This window comes from Nothoprocta perdicaria, unplaced genomic scaffold (assembly GCF_003342845.1).
Source record: "Nothoprocta perdicaria isolate Ctin4 unplaced genomic scaffold, notPer1 scaffold_75, whole genome shotgun sequence".
Taxonomy (NCBI): Eukaryota; Metazoa; Chordata; class Aves; order Tinamiformes; family Tinamidae; genus Nothoprocta; species Nothoprocta perdicaria.
The window spans coordinates 1795464-1814998 of NW_020456032.1; the positions used below are offsets into that span (position 1 = coordinate 1795464).

At 51.7% G+C, this 19535-nt stretch overlaps 1 protein-coding gene and 1 pseudogene across 6 annotated transcripts in view; one reads left to right on the plus strand and one right to left on the minus strand.

The window, feature by feature from the left end:
* Positions 1-1228, plus strand: part of TNRC6C (trinucleotide repeat containing 6C) — a 49783-nt gene extending 48555 nt beyond the window's left edge. For all 6 annotated transcript variants that reach the window (XM_026051377.1, XM_026051380.1, XM_026051379.1 and 3 more), the window contains one exon: positions 756-1228. In XM_026051377.1, the coding sequence (XP_025907162.1) occupies positions 756-1116 (361 nt within the window). In that variant the 3' untranslated portion in view covers positions 1117-1228. The remainder of the gene's footprint in view (positions 1-755) is intronic.
* A 10405-nt stretch (positions 1229-11633) lies between these two features.
* LOC112957706 lies at positions 11634-12523 on the minus strand (annotated as a pseudogene).
* Positions 12524-19535: the final 7012 nt, after the last annotated feature.

Here is a 19535-nt window from a genome sequence, read left to right on the forward strand (position 1 = left end):
GGTTTGAAAGCAGTTACTGACATCATCAAACTAGGAAAAGACACTTATTGTTGATGGCAACCCAGCAAGAGACTGCAATCAGGAGATGGTGGCCAGAGCCTCCTCAAACATTGCTGGTGCTTGCTTACAAACCAGCTCTTTTTTCAGCAAAAGTGTCATCATTAATACATATGTTCTGAGTTTCATACTATGCACTTGTGAGACTGAACTAGGAAATCCAGTGGGAAGTGGCATATGGCTTTGTCTTCCGTTCGTTTTTAGAAGTTTTTGGGTTGCAAAATAAATGCTAGAAGAAAATAAGAGCTAGATTGTTGGGATGAAAATAAGAGCTAGGTTCTTGGGATGCTGCACCCATTTCATTAGCCATAAACTACTGTTGTTACTTGCTATACAAGCGCATAGAAATTAATCTAGAGAAAAATGAGGTTTCAAGAAATGAAAAAAAGCCTTCCACTTTCCAGGATGAAGAGTGAGTTGCATTGAAGCATGAGTCAGTTTGCAGCTCTTCATCTAGTCAGTTGATTTTAAAATACACATTCCTGGATCTGTTGCAGGATCTGAATACCCAGATGTACTCGGGGAGGGCACGTGAAGGGGAAGAGCTGAGGGTTTGGGGTGCGAAGCGGGGTCCCTGGGAGGCTCCTGGTCGCGAGGAGGCGGGTGCGTCGCAGCCCTGCGCTGAGGCGCCCGGCCGCCATGAGGAGGCAGCGCGCCATGGCCGCCTCGCGCTTACCTCTGCGCTCTCCCCCCTTCAGGTGCGTCCTGGGCAACACTACCATCCTGGCGGAGTTCGCCGGCGAGGAGGAGGTGAACCGCTTCCTGGCACAGGGGCAGCCGCTGCCGCCCACGTCGGGCTGGCAGTCGGGCGGCGGCCAGGGCCGCCTGGGCTCCGGCGGCGGCAGCGGCGCCCACGGGCTGGTGCGCGGCGACGGCAGCCACTGGCCCGCGCCTTGCCTGGGCGGCAAGGGCAGCAGCGACCTGCTGTGGGGCGGCGTGCCCCAGTACTCCAGCAGCCTGTGGGGCCCCCCCAGCGCCGACGACGGCCGCGTCATCGGCAGCCCCACGCCGCTCAACACGCTGCTCCCCGGGGACCTCCTCAGCGGCGAGTCCATCTAGGAGGGCAGCGGCGGCAGAGGCCCCGTGGCGGAAGGCACAATCAGCAGCACTAACAGAGAAACGAAACGGAACAGCAACAACAAAAATATGAAAATGAAAAAAGAAAAAAAAAAAGGAAAAAAAAAAAGAAAACAAAAAACATCGTAACCCTTTCCAGTCCCGGGCTTGGCGAAGAACCCAGCTTTAACAGATGAGACTGGCAGCCCTGTTTTTTTTTCAGTACCTCTGTCCGATATCGAAGCTGAGACTGCAGAAGCCCTTGTGAACTGTTAAGGCAACAGTATGGGCTGGTTTTGGTCAGTGTCCCGTGCTAGCGACACGTTTTATTCCCCTTTCCCTCCACCTCCCACCCCAGTGGCTTTTTTGTTTGGTTGGTTTTGTTTCACGTCGTCTTTTTTTTTTTTCTTCTTTTTTTTTCCTGTTCGTACGGTGATATTTTACAAACCGAGTCTAAAAGCTGCTTAGAATAGGTCTATCATGAAGGGCACTTTTCAGAATTGGGGCTGGAAAGGGTTATTTTGTCGACACGGGCTGGGGAGGGGCGGGTTGGGGGGAACTCAAGCCTATTTAAAAATGAGCCTGTGACTCTTATGCACATTACCGGAGGCGGACCCAGTAATCAGAAGGGGTGAAGTGTGATATTTAGCGTTGGTACCGACACGGAAGGAATCTGAACAGTGACTTTTGCCTGTACAGGTTGAACTGGGGGCACGGGGTGGGCGGGAGGGCGGTCGGGGTATCTCTGTGTCCACTACTCCCATGGATCTGCCTATGCACATTACCCTTGTTTTCATGACTTTTTTTTCCATGGCATTTTTTTTAATCCCCCCAAAATCTAAAAAAGTTTAAAAAAACAAAAAACACAAAAAAATACACAAAAAAAAAAAAAAACATATCAAACATGCAAATATACTTGAATCCAGCAGGCCAATAACAAAATGTGAACACTTTCTAAGTCTAATTATTACACTTCCAGGTTGGCATCAGTACACAAAATAACAGGCTCTAAGGATTTCTTTTTTTAAGTTCCGGACTATATGTTTTGTTGGGACAGACGTGTGTGTGTGCGTGTGCTTGTGCGTGCGGCCGCGTGTGTTTTAACTGAAAAAGTGTGAATTTCTTGTTTTCCTTTTATTCAGTATATGCTTTTTGTTTGCTCATTGGTCAAATGTTTAATTGTTATTAGCTTCTAACTTTGCACTGAGTGTCCGCAGCCCTTCTTGTAGCTAATCCTATGATGCTAAAAAGAAAAATGAAAAAAAAAAAAAGAAAAAGAAAAAAAAAGAAACAAACTGATAGAAGGGGCCGGCGACAATTCACGTGTAAATGTTTACTCAAGGACTCTTATCGCATTTTAAAAATTACAGTGTGTATCTCTGGAGAATAATATGTATATCTACCTTTAGCGGCTTTTTATTGTGGACTAATGCAAGAAAATTATTACCGGAGTATTGCACCGTTTTTTCCATTCGGAATATAAAGTTTAAAGAAAAAAAAAATACTCTTGTTGAACTGTGGCCATAGATAATTGTAAAGAATGGATAGTTCCCTTGCAAGCAGGAACAGAAACAAGCACTTGGACATAGGTTTTGACTGCTTTTGGAGGAGCCAGGAGTTTTGGCTCCCACCTGTTTACAGACTTTTTTTTTCTCCTTCAAACTTTAACATAAAAAAAAAAAAGGAATTAAAAAAGAAAAAAAAAAAAAAAAAAGACTTCCATCGTAAAGAAAACTATTTTCAGAATGAAGATATGCTACTTCAGAGCTCTGGGATTGAACAGTGTTGTTGTATTATTCTTTTCTTTGGCCATTGCTGTGTACTATTTTTGTTGTTGTTTTCCTCCTCTTCGTCAAAGTGGCGAAAACTTTGTGATCACTATCTTGCACATGGTGGAAGATGTCTCAGGAAAGCCGGGTTTCCCGAGGAGCAACTCCACACCATTTCATGTATTTTTAAAACCCAACTCCTAGCACTGAAGATATTATTAAAAAAATAAAAAATAAAAAAATAAAAAAAAAGACAGTAAGAAAGAAGAAAATACCTAATCTAATGTGTAGCAGTTACATATTTACCAAATAATGGACTCAAAAGAAATAGATGTTTGAAGAGTGCTTTATATATTAAAAAAATTGCTTTATGTTTAAAAAAAAAAAAAAAGATCAATGTTTTGATTGTTTTGAAAGGAAGAAAGACAATGGAATAACATACATGTCGAGTATGTTTTAAAAAAATATATGAACATTGTGCTCCCTGCCTGCTTGGATCAGGAAACTTGTGCATTACTTTTTTTGGTTTTGTTTTCTTTGTTTTTTTTTTTGTTTTGTTTTGGAAGATTAGCTTTTTAATGGTTTTATCAGATTTAAAGGGTCCTGCAAGATTGCAAATTAACAAAAGCTGGTTTTATAGAGGATCATGAACTATGCACAAACTGGGTTCAAGACTTGTTTTTTTCTCTCTCAAGTTTTAGTAGTGTATTTAGCTGAATAACCTTTCCTCAGAGTAATTGCATCTCATTGCCATTACACGCCTCCTACATATATATTTTATATATATATATATACACACACACACTCTCTCTCTTATATAAAATATGTATGTGTGTATGTGCGTGTTTACATACAATTTTCCATGCTGAAGTTTAGCATTGAGTTGTAGAAAAACTCCTGGTATTTTAAAATTGGGAATGAAAGTTGAAATTTCTGTTTGGGGGGAGGGGGGAACTTTTTTTTTTTTTTTTTTTTTTTGCCTTTCCTTTTGGATTAAATATGTCTGTAACTCTGAGATTAAAAAAAAAAAAATGTGGCTTTTAATGTTATTTCTCCTCATAGAATGTGATTGTTAAAAGAACATGCACCGAAAGTTGCTTTCAAGAGTACGAAGATTCTTTGAAACTTAATAAATTGCAGTTTTTTCTTGGCTGTTCAAATAATGTGTATTTTTCTTTTCTACAGGGGATGATAAAATTGTTTCTGTTAAGTCTGCTGCAATATGTCACGGAGCAGGTTTAACTTCTAATATCGAAACGAGTTTTATTGTGCAGCCAGGCAAAGCCCTCGTGCAAGCGCAGCCACGTGCTTTGAATGTGCTCTCCTAAGCTCGTCCTGTTGATGCTTTGGCTATCGCATCTAGCATCATGATGCATAAGAAGAGTAATTGTTGGTTTTGGTGTGGTAGTGAAGTTTTTTCTCATTTATTCCTGCCTTTTTCTAGCAATATGGTAGGCAAGTTGTTGATGCTTTGAGTATCGAGTGCATGGAGGCGATGGGTCCATCAAACCTGCAGTCATCCTGTGTCAGCTCCCATTTTTTGGACCAAGAAGTCTCTTGAATCCAAACGGACTAAATTTCTAGGAGATGGGCAAATTGCCTCTAAATATAGTATGTCACATAAAATACTCGAAGTTTGGGCTTTAAGGCTTGAAAGTCAAGGGAGATGCTTACGCTGGGGAGCACTGAGCACAGGGGTGAGGCACCGAGTGAGCGGAGGAGGATGGACCAGCCTTGTTCCATCTTATCTAACGATGACTTTAGTCCTCCTCGTTACACCTCCTAAAAACCTATATATCCATAAAACCTTCTGTATCTCTTGTGGCTTCATGGCGATGCCCGTGACTCTGGGCCCAGGTTTTCGGCGGTTTATGGTGCGCACAGTGGAGCTTGTTCCTCTTCATTTGAGAAGGGGGAAAACCTGCCATGGACACCTGGGTCAGGGGGAGGCAGTTCGCAGTGGTGATCTGCTCTCCTACGTGGGGTGGTTTCAGACCAGCTTTCTGGCCCCAAAATTACACGGCTAAATAGTATTAAAATGATTGTTTTGTTCTGTTTTACTGTGAACTGCTTCCCTTTCCCTTCCCTCCCTGTCCCTCTATTTTTCATTTATATTGGAATTCTTGAAAGAGAGATTGTGGCCTTTTTTCTTATCCCTCCTTGGGATTTGCTTGAAGCCTAATGGTTTTGGTGTCCTTGGCTTTTATTTTAAGTAGACATCCGAGTCCTTTGCAGAGCTTTAGCTATCGGGAGCTTTTGTCTTCCATGAGGTTCGTAGAGGTGGCTTTATGTAAACCAGATGTGCTCTCAAAATCTAGCATCCCCCTTGGTGAACTGATAGAAATAACAGCTCTGGGGAAAAAAAAGAAAAAAAAAAAAAGAAAAAAAACTCTTTTAGTGCTTGCTTTGATATTATGTTCTGTGTCATACACTTTTCTGCTTTAATGATAACACATACTTCTTAAGTTGTAAAGACAGCACCTAAAGCTAAGGGTGATCCTTATGTCTCAAGAATCGTCACAAGAAAACGTTTCCTGGGAATTTGTGTTTTTATGTGTGTTGCATTTACTGTATCTTCCATAGCACTTTCACTGCATGGCTTCCCTCTCTTCCAGGCCAAGAGAAGTTCTCCTCGCTAAGCGTCTGACGCCGCTGAGCTCCTCCTCAGTCACTTGTCTAGTCCGTGGGTGGCACTGGCAGAGCAGATTGTTCTGCTGCTTCTGCCCCAAAAATACTTTGCTGTTCTTGGTAATTCAGTATATGATTGTGTATGTGAAACAACGTTTTAATTAAAACAAAACAAAAAATGCATATGGATTTCTGTATATGTTAACAACTGTTGGGGCTGGCAGAGCCTAGAAATGGAAGGGAGAAGCCATTTTGTGAGAAGACATTTTGTGAGGCAGCCCGTGGCGAGGCCTCGTGTGCAGGCGGCTGCTCGCTGTGCGTGTGGGGCCGCGCTCGGCTGTGTTCCCACAGCGCTGCCGAGTGTTTGCTGTCCGCACGGCTGCTCCCGGCACAGCGCGTGGGGCGCGGGGATCACGCTGCCCGCTCGGCCAGTACTGCCGCCCACGGAGGAGGCCCAAGGCCACCACGGAGGCCCGACCGCCGGGCCTGGCCACACCACACGGGGCTGTTCCGCTCCCTGGACTGTTCTGCCAGCTCCTCGCGTCACTTCGGAGACAGCGACATTCCCACTAAACCTTAATGCCTCCGGGAGCAGCCAGACCTGTGTCCTCTCATGTCCCCCCTCGCTCCAAGCAGGGCTCTTCCATAGGCCCTGCGCGCTCGGGAAAGCCAGGGCGCACCATAGCATCCTGAGGGAGGAGTTCAGCCGCGCGCCCCGTGTTGTAGTGGAGCCCGGGTCTCCCTCGGGCGGGTGCTCCTCTCTCTCAGGTTAACTCCTGCTCAGGGCAGGCGGCCAGACCGCGCTCCGGTGCCCATCCCAATGCTGCCCACAAGACGTCGCTCACTCCACCACCGCTTGATCCGCTCGGAGGGTCCGACCGCTGCGTGTGCCCCCCGCGTTGGCTTCCTGCTGCCCCATGCTTTAGAAACAAGGCGCTTGCACATCCTCTCTGATGAAAACGTGGTCCCAGCGCAGTCACGATTTCAGGGTTATTACAATGGTCTAAAACAGCAAGCTGGAAGCTCATCTTGCTTTTGCTTGGAGGAGCCACACAACCACGCGATGTGGTGCTGCCCGCTGCCTACCCCAAAGCTTGAGGAGCAACCCTGAGCTGCACTGCGCAGAAATCAAATAAATTACTGTTTAAAGTGTTCTTTTTTATTTATTTATTTATCTTCAGAGAATGAAGTTCATAATTCAAAGCTCAGCCAGCTTCCTTTATAATGGCTCCACACTTCTAACCATTTTCCCTGATCTTTTTGCTCACTAACTCTATTGGAAAGATGCCCTGGAGGAGGTGAGAACTATTTATGGACTGTGTTGGAAAGGAGAAAGGAGAAGAAAGAAGGTCTGTTTTGCAGCAAGTCCTGTTGTTTTAGCTACAGGACTAATGACCTGTCCAACTCCCTGTCCCCCAAAGGAGTAGGAAAAAATGCCTCCGGTCTCAGGGATGAGCAGGGACAGGGAAACAAGGCAAGGGAAGGCAGGGACGAGAGCTCCCAGGTAGGCATGAGGAGCTAGTTGCAGTTTTGTTTGGCTGTAGATGCGTTAGGTTTCTGCAATAGCAAGAAAACTATGGGTTTTTTTAATGGCTTTCTTAGTGTGAAAGTATAAGCACTGACACTATAAGCTCTCCTTGAACCACCTTTTCATTTCTTGCTCCCTGTTAGTCTATGAAATCCAAGTCATAGAGTAACCTGGGTGGGTCTGAAGTTTCCAAATAATTTCCTCATCCCGTGGAGATGAAGAGTAAGACACTGAGCCATTTTAAGATAAAATATGAGGTATAGAGTGACCAGAAGGAAGGGAGGTTTGCTTGTGTTACTGATAAGAGAGGGCAAGCAGAGTGGATGAGAGGGAAAGCAAAGAGAATGTACCCCAAAATAACAAGGTCTCAGCTTGAACCTTGAAGAGATTCTAGTTTAATGCTGGTTGTGCAGTGTGGGAGAACCATGGCCAGCAAGCTGGGCCTCCCAGGTTTCTGGAGAAAAATAAACCCCTCTTTTCTTACATAAAGCAGATGCTGAGCTTCTCCTTAGCAAGAGACCTCCTGCAGTTGACACTGCCTGTTTTGGTGGCCAAGATGTGCATTTTCTAGTAGAGCTTTCTCATTCAGCATGCATTTTCAGGAGAAGAGCAGGACACAAGCTCCAACTGTAAGAGAAGGCAGACTGGGCTTGAAATTCTTCCCAAATGTCAGGTCTAGGAGTGAGCTGCAGATGGTTTTTGGATCAGAGAATAGCTACTTAAAAAATAAATAAATAAATTCAATCTATCTATCTGTCTATCTATAGGCTGTTTCTTTGTAGTCTGCTCAGACTACACTGATACTGAGGTTCCTTCCAGCACATCCTTTGTTTATAGCAAGTACGATGGAAACCTGGTGATCTTTGGTGAGTAATGTGGGCATCACGGCTCTGGGGGGTGCCCTGGTTTGGTATCCTGCAGCTGATGGGTCCTCCTGTTTCTGCCAGCCCAGCTCCTGCTCTCTCTTCACTGAGTGTCTGAAATTTTCTCACTGTTAAAGAGAATTTTGGGGAATGTTTCTGTGCTGAGGCTTGCTGGAGGATGCCTAAACCACTGAGGGGTTCCCAAGAGGCTACTTCCAGAGAGCAGGTCAGTTGTCTTCTTCTGAACCCGTATTGAAGCACACGAGCTCATTCCTGCTGCACGTCAGATCCGAGGGTGCCCGGCTGGAGATCGGCGCCCTTGGGTGCAGGAATGCTGAGGTGTCCTGGTGACCAGGGCAGGAGCTCCAGGGGCTTGTCAGGCAACAGGCACCACAGCAGCTGGCGAGATGGGAGCAGACCCTTGTGCACATCCTGGCCCTACCTGTCTGCAACAGCCTCTTCAGGGCACGCTACAAATTCATGTTCATTTATGCCCCTAAATGTAGGGATTTGGGGTTGAAAAAATAAACCTTTTATTTCAAGCAAATATTCTCTGCATGTTCAGCCCCTGTTTTTTGTCATTTGGAAGGTCACTTGTAGGCCAAGTGCTGTAAATCTGTCCAAGCAAATGCTGCTTCTTCCCCATTGCCCCCCACTCCTCCACTGTGCAGATCCATGAGACCTTGGAGGTTGGATTTTGAGGCAGGTCGATGCTTGGCTTCCTTTTTCACCTCGGAAGGAAATTCCCCATTGCAGCTGCAGCTCCTGCGGGGTAAGCTGGTGTTATTGGGGTGCAGTGATCCCTGCAACCTCCACAGCAAGAGCAATATTCTGTGCACATTTCGAATTTGCAATCTAAGACTTTACTCACACATAAATGGCTTCATAGTCTGATTCCAGGAAAGAAGAAAGCGAGCCACCTTAAAAAGCACCCAATCCTCTTTCTGTAACAGTTTGTAAAATTAAATAATAAATCCTATTCCGCCCCCTCCCAGCTCATGAAAGGCACTTGATGCCTTCATGAACTGTCCCCCTTCTCTGCGGTTACGAAATGGGAGAAGGCGGCTCTTTCTCACAAAATGTCCCCAGCTGCAGTGGCCGGTTCCTGCCGCGAGATGGGGCGGCGAGGTCGCTGGGCTGCGGCGGGCCGGGGGCTGCAGCGGCGGCCGGGGCTCCTGCTCGGCCGGAGCATCGGGCCCGGTGCTCGCGCAGCCCGGGGGCCTCGCTCGTCCGGGTTTCGGGCCGAGGTTTGCTGCGCAGGAGGGTTCCTCCTTGCAGGACCCGGCTCCTGGTACAGAAAAAAGCCTGAGAGCATCCAGTTAGGCTGGAGCATCTCGGACAGGACAGCACGACCGGGGCACTGGCTGCTGTATTTGTTAGAGCGTCCCCCCATCATCAACCCGTGTGAGCGGCCGCGTCCTTAGGCACGGAGCCAGTGGCAAGTGGAGGCTCCCCCAGCACGTCCCGCTCCTCGGAGCCTCCTTATGTCCCCGAAGGGTGGAAGGCATCGCCGCGTGTCGGGGCTGGACCTGGGCAGGAGCAGCACGAGGAGACAGCGGCTTCAGTGCCTGGTGCAGCCACAAGTCCCTAGGGAGGGTCCTGCAGAGGGGAGAAGGAGGCAACGGTGCCGCAGTGCAGCTTGTCCGGCTTGTCCGGACTGCGGCACCATTGCCTCCTTCTCCCCTCTGCAGGACCCTCCCTAGGGAGGCTCGCGGGGCCCTCCGCTCCAGGCTGCCCGGCACAGGGCGCTGCCGGAGCCTCCCAGCACAGGCTGCTCCAACAGTTTAGAGCTTTGCAGCACTCCAGGTGCAAGCACAGGGTTCGATCCGCACTGGGCGCGCGGCTCCGTGTCCCCCGTCCCATCCCCCTGCCCAGGAGTCCCCCCTTCCTCCAGCGCTGTCCTCCGCTCCCGGGCAGTACCTGGGGGTCCGGAGCAGGGGCTCGGCAGGCCCAGGCAGAGCCGGGAGAGGGCAACCTCGCCCTGCTTTTAGGAACGGGAGCCCACAGGGAGCAGCCCTTGCCCAGGGTCCTGGGCGCTGGCAGGGCCTGCGCAGCTGGTACCGAAAAGCCCCTTGGTTTCCCCGTGTGTCTGGGCACGGAGCGCTGGCTGCTGGCGCTGCCCGAGGGTCCCCAACCTTCGTGCTCCAACCCTGAGGGTCTCCAACCATGCGCTCAGCACATGGGACAGCTGAGAGGGACCCCAAGCATTCACACACTGCAGATGGCTTTGGGGAAATACTCCTGCCAACTGCCGACTGTTTTCCAGGGCTGCCATCCCAAGCCTGCTCCAGTTCCTGGTGCTCGGCGCTGCCGTGGATGTGTCCTGCAAGCTCGTGGGCCCCACAGGGCTCCCACCTCCCTGCTGGGCTTGTCCCCCCCAGTAGCAGATACACAGGTGGGACTGTGCCACCCTGTCAGTTGTGACTGTGCCACCCTGTCTGTTGTGACTGTGCCACCCTGCCTGTTGTGCTGCTTTCTGCCCTTCGCCTTAGGGAGCAAACCAGGATATGGGACAGCTGCTGCCATGGGAGAGGTGGGACTGGGAGATGGGGAGTCGCCTTTCCCATCCTGCCCAGGCGGGAAGCAGAGGCACCAGCACCCAGTGGCCTTGTCCTTTACCAGGGATTAATCCTGGAAACAGCCCTGCCTGCATCCGGAGCGATGCCAGGGTGAGGGGCTGGCTGTGCAACCCCTGGCACCCCCTAATGGGGACACCAGCATGGACAGGAGCCTGCAGTACTTTAGTACCAGCTTTTCAACCACTGAACCCAAAGCTGCCCGGCTCCAGGGTAATGCCAAGGGGTATGGAGCACGTTGGGGCGGCTCTGTGCAGGATTTTAATGTTCATATTAGGTCTGTGTGGCTGCAGAGCAAAGTGCTGGGCATAGACGGGCTGCGCAAGAGGGAGGGTGAATCAGCACAGGGGAAAGGGTGGAAAATCCTGCCTCCGTGTGTGAGCCCTTTGATTAGCTTTTCCTAATGTGTTTATGGTTTTAATTCAGCAGCTCAGCAGTCTTTTAACGGCTGCTGTTCTGTTTTGTTCTTGGATGTCGGAGGGGCTGTTTGATTTTTAGTTACTCACTGCTTGATAAAATGTTAGTGGATAAAATGGTAAAGATGCCGGTGCTGCGCCTGGCTGGAGGAGACTGGAGATGTGGCCACCCCTGCCAGGATATTCCCCATACGGGTGGCACATGAAGCAGGGAAAGCAAACGCCGTGGTAAGGGGTCCGGGTGTCAAATAGTCCTATCATTTTGAAACATGGAAGCAAGAAACCCACCCGTTCTCCAGCTCTGCTTTGCAACAACGTGTTTATTAGGTATGCTTGGAAAAAAAAAATATAAGTAGAAAACAGAAAGCAAGATGCATAGACTGCCCTACCGCATGCTCTACACACCTACCTAAAGTGTAAAATCAAAACTACTTTGGACACTGGTGCCATTGTAACCGGAGCTGGCACCTAAATAGGGAACGTGCAAATGCTTGGGGCGAGGTGGACACGGGGCACGAGGTGGACACGGGAGCCTGGGGCCGGTGGGATGTGATGGAGCTGCACAGACCCTGCTTCCCGACACATGCAGCAGCAGACCAGGGCTTGTCCCTTCCTAGCGCGTGGGACGCTCGTCTGCAGTTGCCCTCCCCGGGAGCTCACATTGCCCCAGTGCAGCACGTGCTCCCCAGCAGCGTTCCCAGCCCCCTGTCCCGCTCATCTCATCATGCCTGGCATATCTACAGTTTTCCAGGTGTTCTTCCCACCCTTTGGAACCCCATCCTTGCCCCACGCTGCTCCGGTGCCAAATCAAAGCCCCCAGCATCCCTTCCAAGTCCCTCCTCCTTTTGGTCTACAAGTCTAACCAGTCCCAACGGGCTGGGTGGGGAAGAGGAGGGCAGGGGTGGGAGGGAGCAGGGTTGGTTTTGGCGGGGGCAGTGCCTCTCTCCACCCAGCCCACCTGAGTTTCCAGCCAGCGCCTTCCTGCCGGCCCCGCGCGCCCGCCTCAGCACACGCTGCAGCTGTTGGTCTTGTTCATTGGAGGCCTCAGCATGGGCTCCTTGGGGAACGTCTCCCTCCGCTTGCAGAGGGCCGGGCTGAGGCGGCTGGGCAGGTTGGCTTGCTGCAGGAGCTCCCTGAACACCTCCAGGACATTCTCGTTCTCCTTGGCCGACGTCTCCACGAAGCGGCTGTTCCAGTCCAGCTCCACTAGCGACAGGGCGTCTTCTGCCGGGACCTGCCTCTCGCCGCCGCTCTCCGCTTTGTTGCCCACCACCACGATGGGAGGGAACTTGTCCTCCTTCACCTCCAAGATCTCCTCCCGCAAGCTCTTGACACTCTCAAAGGACTCGGCATCATCTACGGCATAGACCAGGGCGAAGGCGTCGCTGTTCTGGATCGAGAGCTTCCTCATAGCCGGGAAGGAGTAGCTCCCGCTGGTGTCCAGGATCTCCACCTTGACGGTGGCCCCGCACACCTCGTACTCCTTGCTGTGCAGCTCCTCCACTGTGCGCCGGTGCTTGGGCTCGAAGGTGTCCAGCAGGAAGCGGCGGATCAGGGCTGTCTTGCCCACACCGGCGGCACCCAAGAAGACCAGGCGCACGTGGTTCTTCTCCTTCACCACCAGCGACATGGCTGCGCAGAGGCTCTCCAGGGGCCGGGCTGCACCGCACCTTGCGCTCCAGATGGGCTCCCTTGGGGTGGCGATAGCCCTGGCGTCCTTCCTCCCCGGCAGCCCGACCCTCGTCGTCTCCCGTGCCTCGAATCGCCCGCCTCTGTGCGTCCAGCAAAGTTCCTCGCCACCTTCCTGCAAACTTCTCCCCGCTGTGGTGCTGCAGACTCTACGGTCCCCCAGACCAGCTCATCTTTTATCCCGGTTCCTCTCTGCCATGTGGCACCCGCTGTCCAATCTCCGTGGGTTGAGGGTGCTGAAGGAGGGAGGGCAGGGAGGGAGGAGAGCATGGTGCTCCGGGCCAATCCGCGGAGCGCTGTCCTGGAAGGCTACTCCAGCCCTGGAGAGCACCGCGCTACATTGCACTCGCATCTCTCGCCGCTGCCGCGAGCGGTGGTGAGCTGGCAGCCTTGCAGCCCGCGCCGCGCGAGCCGTCCTGCCCTTTTGTCCTCCGTGATGATTAACCCATGATTCTTGGCATGAGTTTCGGCAAGGGAGCTAAGTCAAGCTCCCCCTCCTGTTGGGTGACTCATGGATGGACATGGCAGAGAGCTTGATGTTGTTTCTGACATTTGTGTGTTTCTGGGGACGTGTTTGCAGACTAAGTGAGCAAACATGCTCAACCATTCTATAATTTTAATGTGAATGATTTGACCTGAGGGGAAAATAGGCTCTCCATTGAGAAACGTGCATCATGATCGCTAAGTTGAACTGTCACTCGTTGTATGATTCTATGAAATGTTTGACCCAAGGGAAAAGCAGGATCCTTCTGAAAACTATGCACCATAATCTCCAAGTTCAACTGTCAAACAACCAAAGATAGGAACACTGGTGCTGTCCTTTAGACCCAAAGTGCCCAAGTTCTCCACGGTGTCCAGAACAGGCGCTGCCATCCCTCGGAGTCAGCTCATCTGGGGCTGATCCTTGCAGACATGGTGCCAAAACCAAGTCAATCCAAGCCAAACTTAAGAAACCATCCCTGCTCCTATCCAGGTGAAAAACGCTCGTCCTTGTGGTACCAAGGAAAAGACCTTAAGCACCGAGAAACGGGCGTGAGCTTCAGACCCACGGAAAGGGGCAGAGCAAGGAAGAGGCTGAGAGGTTCAACTCATGGGCTCAGGCTTGGCACGCTGAGTGTTGCAGGGGAACGGTTGGTTGATTTATGGTGCAGAAAAGCAGGATGTGTAGCGTTCCCCTTCCCTGAGAACCGGGACGTTTGCAGCTCTCCTGGCTGACATGCAGGTTGCCCCAGCCGGGCGGGTTTCCTCAGCATTCGCCTTTTCTTTTTCTTGCTGGACTGGTTTTAGAAGCTGATTTATGAAAAGTGCAAATACAGAGGAAATTGTCCAAAAGTTGAAGATAAACTTTTGTCCTAATTTTGTTAGGCTTGTTTTTTTTTTTTTTTTTTTCATTGCAAAGGACCAATTTTAGCATTTAGTTCTGGCTCAGTTTATGCTACAGATTTCAAAAGCCTTTTCACAAGAATTACTCCTGCCATTCCATTCCCCAATTAGGATCATATTTTAGCAGTATTAAGAGCTATTCCTATCTGATCCTATTATGAGACAAGTGAAGAGATTTTACCAGAGGAAGCTGGAGCATCTCCTCGCTGAGTCTGCATCAGAAGAGGAAAGTTGGTCTCTCCAACAGCACTAGCAAAGGGATAGTTTTGCAGAAACATCAGCTAACTCATGGCACTTCATGGCTCAATTGGGGAGCTGCTTAGAAATATTATTTAAAATCATGTCCGTGGAACATGCCTTTTCTTTTTCTTTTTATTTTTTCTGAATTCTTTAATTTTGTTTTTAATAAGAGTCCATTCTTTCTCAAGCAATGGCCATCTTCCCTTTTCATCTAGTTTTGGGGCAGGAAGGGCTTATAGTTGAAGCCTGGCGTGCCATCAGATTCAGCCGGAATGAAGAGCCCAAGGTGCTGCCAGAACAAAGCATGGAGATGGAAGCAGGGGATGACAGATTGTCTTAGCCAACTTTGGAGCCCATAGCTGTCTAAAGCCATAAATTGCTTACTAAGTAAATTGAAAGGAAGCTTTATTAATGCTCCTTTGTGCTTGGACTGACAGAGATAGAGGGGAGTTTGTTTTTTTCAAGCGAGAGCAAATGTATTTTCCACCATTTCCTCCAGGCCATGATTCTGCCTGTCTCAACCAGCAGCAGCTCTCAAGAGGTGTCTGGAGAAGCAGGTGTTACAATCACACTGTTCACTTGATGGGTGATTTCTTCCAAAGAGCATTGTGGCTTTGTTCAACCTAACCCTCAGGCAACACCTCTCTCTTGTGGGTGGAGAAATGATTGTCCATGGGGAAGGAGGAACCCATGGCCGAGAGGAACCATCTCCCCTGCCCCATCTTGGCTCTACGCCTGCTCCATGGCCCCTGCAAGAGAAAGAGCTCCAAGCTCATAGGGAAACATCAAGCAAATCTGCAAATCTGGAGGGTTTTCCAAGGTCCTCCTTGAGGAAGAAGAGGTGGGTACTGCCATGAGAGCCACAGCTCAGGTCGCTACGCTCTGAGCTCACAGGTCACCACGGCTGGTGGTGGAGATGCCCTGGCAGAGCAAACAGGTCTTTTGTGGCACATGTACAGAAAAAAATAACAGTATCGCTGCAGCTGCCAGTAATTCAGCTGATTTCTGCCCAGGGTGCATATGTTGGAGCAGGTCTTAATAGAGGCAAACAGGCTGCTCCTATTTGAAGCCAAATTTTTTAAAGGTTACACAGAGTTAAGCGAGGACATTTGTTGCCGATAAGGCATTCTCCTTCCTTTGTGTCGCGCTGGCAAACAGCGCGCCGCTGTGTACATCCCCAGTGATTTTTCACATCAATTGTCTGCCTTTAGTTTTCACATCTGTGCTGCTATGGCAACGGAGAGCCTGAAAGGTTTTAAATCTCCCTCAGAGCAACGGAGGATTTCAGAGGTAATCTTGTTAAGAGATGAGCAATGAATATTTCCAAAGGCCTTTTGCATTAATATCTCATTCCATATTAGCTTATGTCCACTGACAGAATGGAAAGCAAAATGTGGGGGGACTGCGAGTGAGGGAAAGGAAGAAAGCAGGGGGGGAAATATACTGCAGAATTGTGGTTTTTGCATTGCTTTTTGTGCTCAGAACAACGTGCCTCGATCCTGGGCTTTCAAGGAGGGCCTGGTAGGTCAGCCTGGGTTGGGTATTAGAGAAGCAGGAGACCAGCCTGTGCCCCCAGCCTGGTTGGTGCAATTTGGGCTGCTCTGGCCATGTCCCCACCCCGCAGGGTTGTCTGCCGGCCCCCGGTGCATCATCTCCACGTGCAGACACCCCTCGGGCTTCAGCGTGGACCTCGCGGTGAGCAGCTACAAGAGGCAGCGGAGCCGCAACGAGAGCTGTGTGTGCTCAGCAGCCTCCATGATCAGGGCTGTAGGGCAGCCAGCCCTACATCATGCACCAGGCTGAGGGCAGCGCTGGAGAAAGCAGGGGAGGGAAAATAGCCTTGAGGTGCTGGTCAAGGGGAAGATGTAGTGGCCTGAAGAAGGACAAAGGAAGAAAACAATGAGCTGCAGGAGCTGGGATGGAGTGTGAACGACCTGGAGAAGGTCTGGGGAAGGCAGAGCTCTCACCTGGTCTTGCAGGTTAGGAGCAAGGGACACTCAAGAGCTGCTTGCAGGTCCTCATGGGCCAAGACCAGGGCAGGCAGCTGGACCCAGGAGCACTTAAGAAAAGGAGAAGCGTGTTGGGTCCTTCACAAACAAACACACTGCACGCTCGCCACCTCCAGCGGCACGGGGTGTGTGGTACAGAGCTAGCTGCTGTGCACAGCTCTGTGCCAGGCGACGCCGTGGGGCACGAGGGACGTGGTGCCCTTGTTAGAGCTTGCCCCAGAAGGTCTCAATGTCCTGCCAAGTTTTGCAGCATCTTTTGCAATCGTTCCTTTTGTTCCAGGAGGACTCACTCCCTCAGCTGCAACTGCCCGTGAGTGGGAACCAGAGGAGCACTTGAGTCCTCCCAAGAGGCCTGGGTCCTGTGGAGCACCGAAATGTGCTTTATTGTGACAAATGCCCGCTCTGCACCGCAGCCAGACGTGCTCTTTGCAAGGCTGCCGGTGTCGGTGGTCACGGTTCGGAGGGGACCGCATGGAGCGGGGAAGCTGTGGGTGCGACGGCACCAAGTCCTGGCTGCCGCGACCGGGCAGTGCCACGGCGGCTGCGCGGGGCAGATCAGCCGTTTGGCTGCTCACACGCGGCCTGCGCTGCTTCCCTAGCTGGAAAATAGCCTGGCTTGTCCTTTGGTGGAAATAGCTGGCATGGCAAACCCATGGTCTGCAGCACTGCAATGCAGATCCATTGAGCTGGAACCAGGCTAAGACCACGTCCCTCCACCATGGTGGGATTTGTGCCCTTCCCGCTGGCAGGGCCTCATTCCTGAGCACGGGAAGCCCCCAGGCTGGAGCTGGGCTCCCACATGGCTTCCAGGAAGGTGAAGCCGATCATGAGTAGTGATGTAAATCTTGTCCTCCTCTTCCTCCTTTGCAAACCTGTTGATGCTACCTGATGTTGACCCCCTCAGCATCTGACTGATCCCATAACACACTCTGTTCCATGAGGAACCGTCATGATGATCTGCAACTGAGGAGCCCTTGCAGGGCTGCTCCCTGCACCGGCAGCTCCACGGCCTCCCTTTTCCTTGGCCGTGCCAGCGGGAGAGCCAAGGAGCTCCGGGTGCCACGCGGGGACCCATGGCAGGACACGGGTGCGGGTCGGCAGGGTGCTCTTTCCCTGCACCGGGTTCCTGCTCCCGCCCCATGGGTTCCTGCCCGGCGTACGTGCGCGCGGCGGCGTTGGCAGCAGCACACGCTGGTTTCCAGTTTCCCTTGAGGAGGAAGCGGTCAGGGATGAGAAGCCCAAGGGAGACCATCCCTGGGGGTGGCCTGTGCTCAGCGGCTTCCCGATCCTGCAGAGCCTGGTGGGGTGATGAGAAAGCATCACGTTCCCCCTGCTCCAGCCCTGAATGGGAAGCCAGGAACAACGGGAGAGGAGAGGGGCTGCCACTGGTCCTCCCTCCCAGCCCGCCGCTTGGTGAGCCTGGGACACTCGCTGCCTGTTTCCTCCTGCCCACGAGAGGGTTAAAGCCGCCTCTCCCCCGGCAGGAGATTAAATCCAAACGGCCTTTGATTTCCCGACAGGTGAGAGGAGAAATCTGAAACTTTCTATAGCTGCCACCCCCACTTGGAGCGCGTCGCTCGCGGGCCTCCCTGATGCATACATTGAGGAGCCGTACGTGGCGCGCGGTGTCGCCTCTGTCTGGAACAGCGTGTCACCTGGGCAGCGGAGCGGGGACAGCCCCGCGGCCTCGCCTGGCCATGGGGGCGACAAATGTGTCCCCCCCGCCAGTAACTCCCCAGGGCCCGTTTATTTAATGGGTTCATTAATGGCTCTAATTACCAGCTGCATCTCCTGTGGATGAGTTGTGTCCGGCTGCACTCATGCGCCCTTCTGAACTGGAGGCATCATCCATGGAACCAGCTGGCGAGGAGGACATGTGGCACCTCTCACGAGTCTGGATGAGACATCTCCGGTCAGAGATGTTGGCACTGTCCCTCTGAACCCTGTTCCCAGGCTGCCTGACCCCCACTTCCCCACTGAGACCCCCTCCTCCAGGTGCCAGCTCCACTCCCTTCTACCTGTCCTCCCCTCGGGGTTCGATCCAGACAGTTTTCCAAGTAATCTCTGCTTTATGGCCCAACCATCCCCAGAGGCATTTGCCTTCTGAGGCCTCACAATAATCAGGGGACATTTGGGGCATTCTGTCTGCCAGCTCCTCTTCCCTTTGCGTCCCGAGGGGCAGTTCTCCTCCTGCCCCAAGCTCCCCGTGCAACTCCCGAACTCCTGCTAGCAAAGGGGCAATCTAAGTTTGGAAAATCCACCTCCCAAACCCTCAATTTCCTGCCGGGGACCTAACAAACAGAGGCTGCAGATAAGGCTGTTTGATGTGCGGCAGCGCGCGAGGCCGGCGGGGCGGCGCGAGGCCACGGACAGCCTGTACTAGACAGCGGCGGGTAATGAAATCTAGGCTCCCCGTAAACAAACGTCTTGCCTGGGACTAAAGGGATTTAGCGCAGCTGTTGGGAGCCTCGGAGGAGTTTCTATAGCATCCCTGGTCGTGCCCTGGCTGGGATTACTAGTGAGAGCCGAGCGCTCGCTTACCCTTGGACACCAGCGAGGTGCTCCAGGATGCAGCTTTGGGAGTGGGTGACACAGGGGGATGCTGCGACATCTGCGTGTCCCCGAGGTCCCTACCCCCAAATTCAGCCGCCACACAGCAGCACAAGCCCCCGTGGGTCCCCGGCACCGGCAGAGCTGCCTCTCCTCCCATGTCGCTCCCCACTCCGGGATCCCTGTGCTGGCACTGGCTTCTCTCTTGACCTGTTGCCAGCAGGTCAAAGGAGGTGATTCTGCTCAGCTCTGGTGAGGCCAAACCTGGAGCATTGTGTGCAGTTCTGGGCTCCCCAGTATAAGAGGGACGTGGAGCTTCTCGAGAGGGTCCAGAGAAGAGCAACCAAGATGATTAAGGGAATGGAACTTCTCTCATATGAGGAGAGACTAAGTGAACTGGGCCTGTTTTCTCTGGAGAAGAGAAGGCGGAGAGGAGACTTGATTAACATGTATAAGTTCAGGAAGGGAGAATGCAGGGAAGAAGGGGCCAAGCTCTTCCCATTGGTAGCCAGCGATAGGACAAGGGGTAATGGGTGTGAGTTGCAACACAGGCAGTTCCATCTCCAGGTGAGGAGGAACTTCTTTCCTGGGAGGGTACCAGAGCCCTGGCACAGGCTGCCCAGGCAGGTTGTGGAGTCTCCTTCTCTGGAGGTCTTCAAAACCCACCTGGATGCCGCCCTGTGCCACATGCTGTAGGTGTGCCTGCTTGAGCTGGAAGGTTGGACTAGATGATCTCTAGAGGTCCCTTCCAACCTTGAGCATTCTGTGATT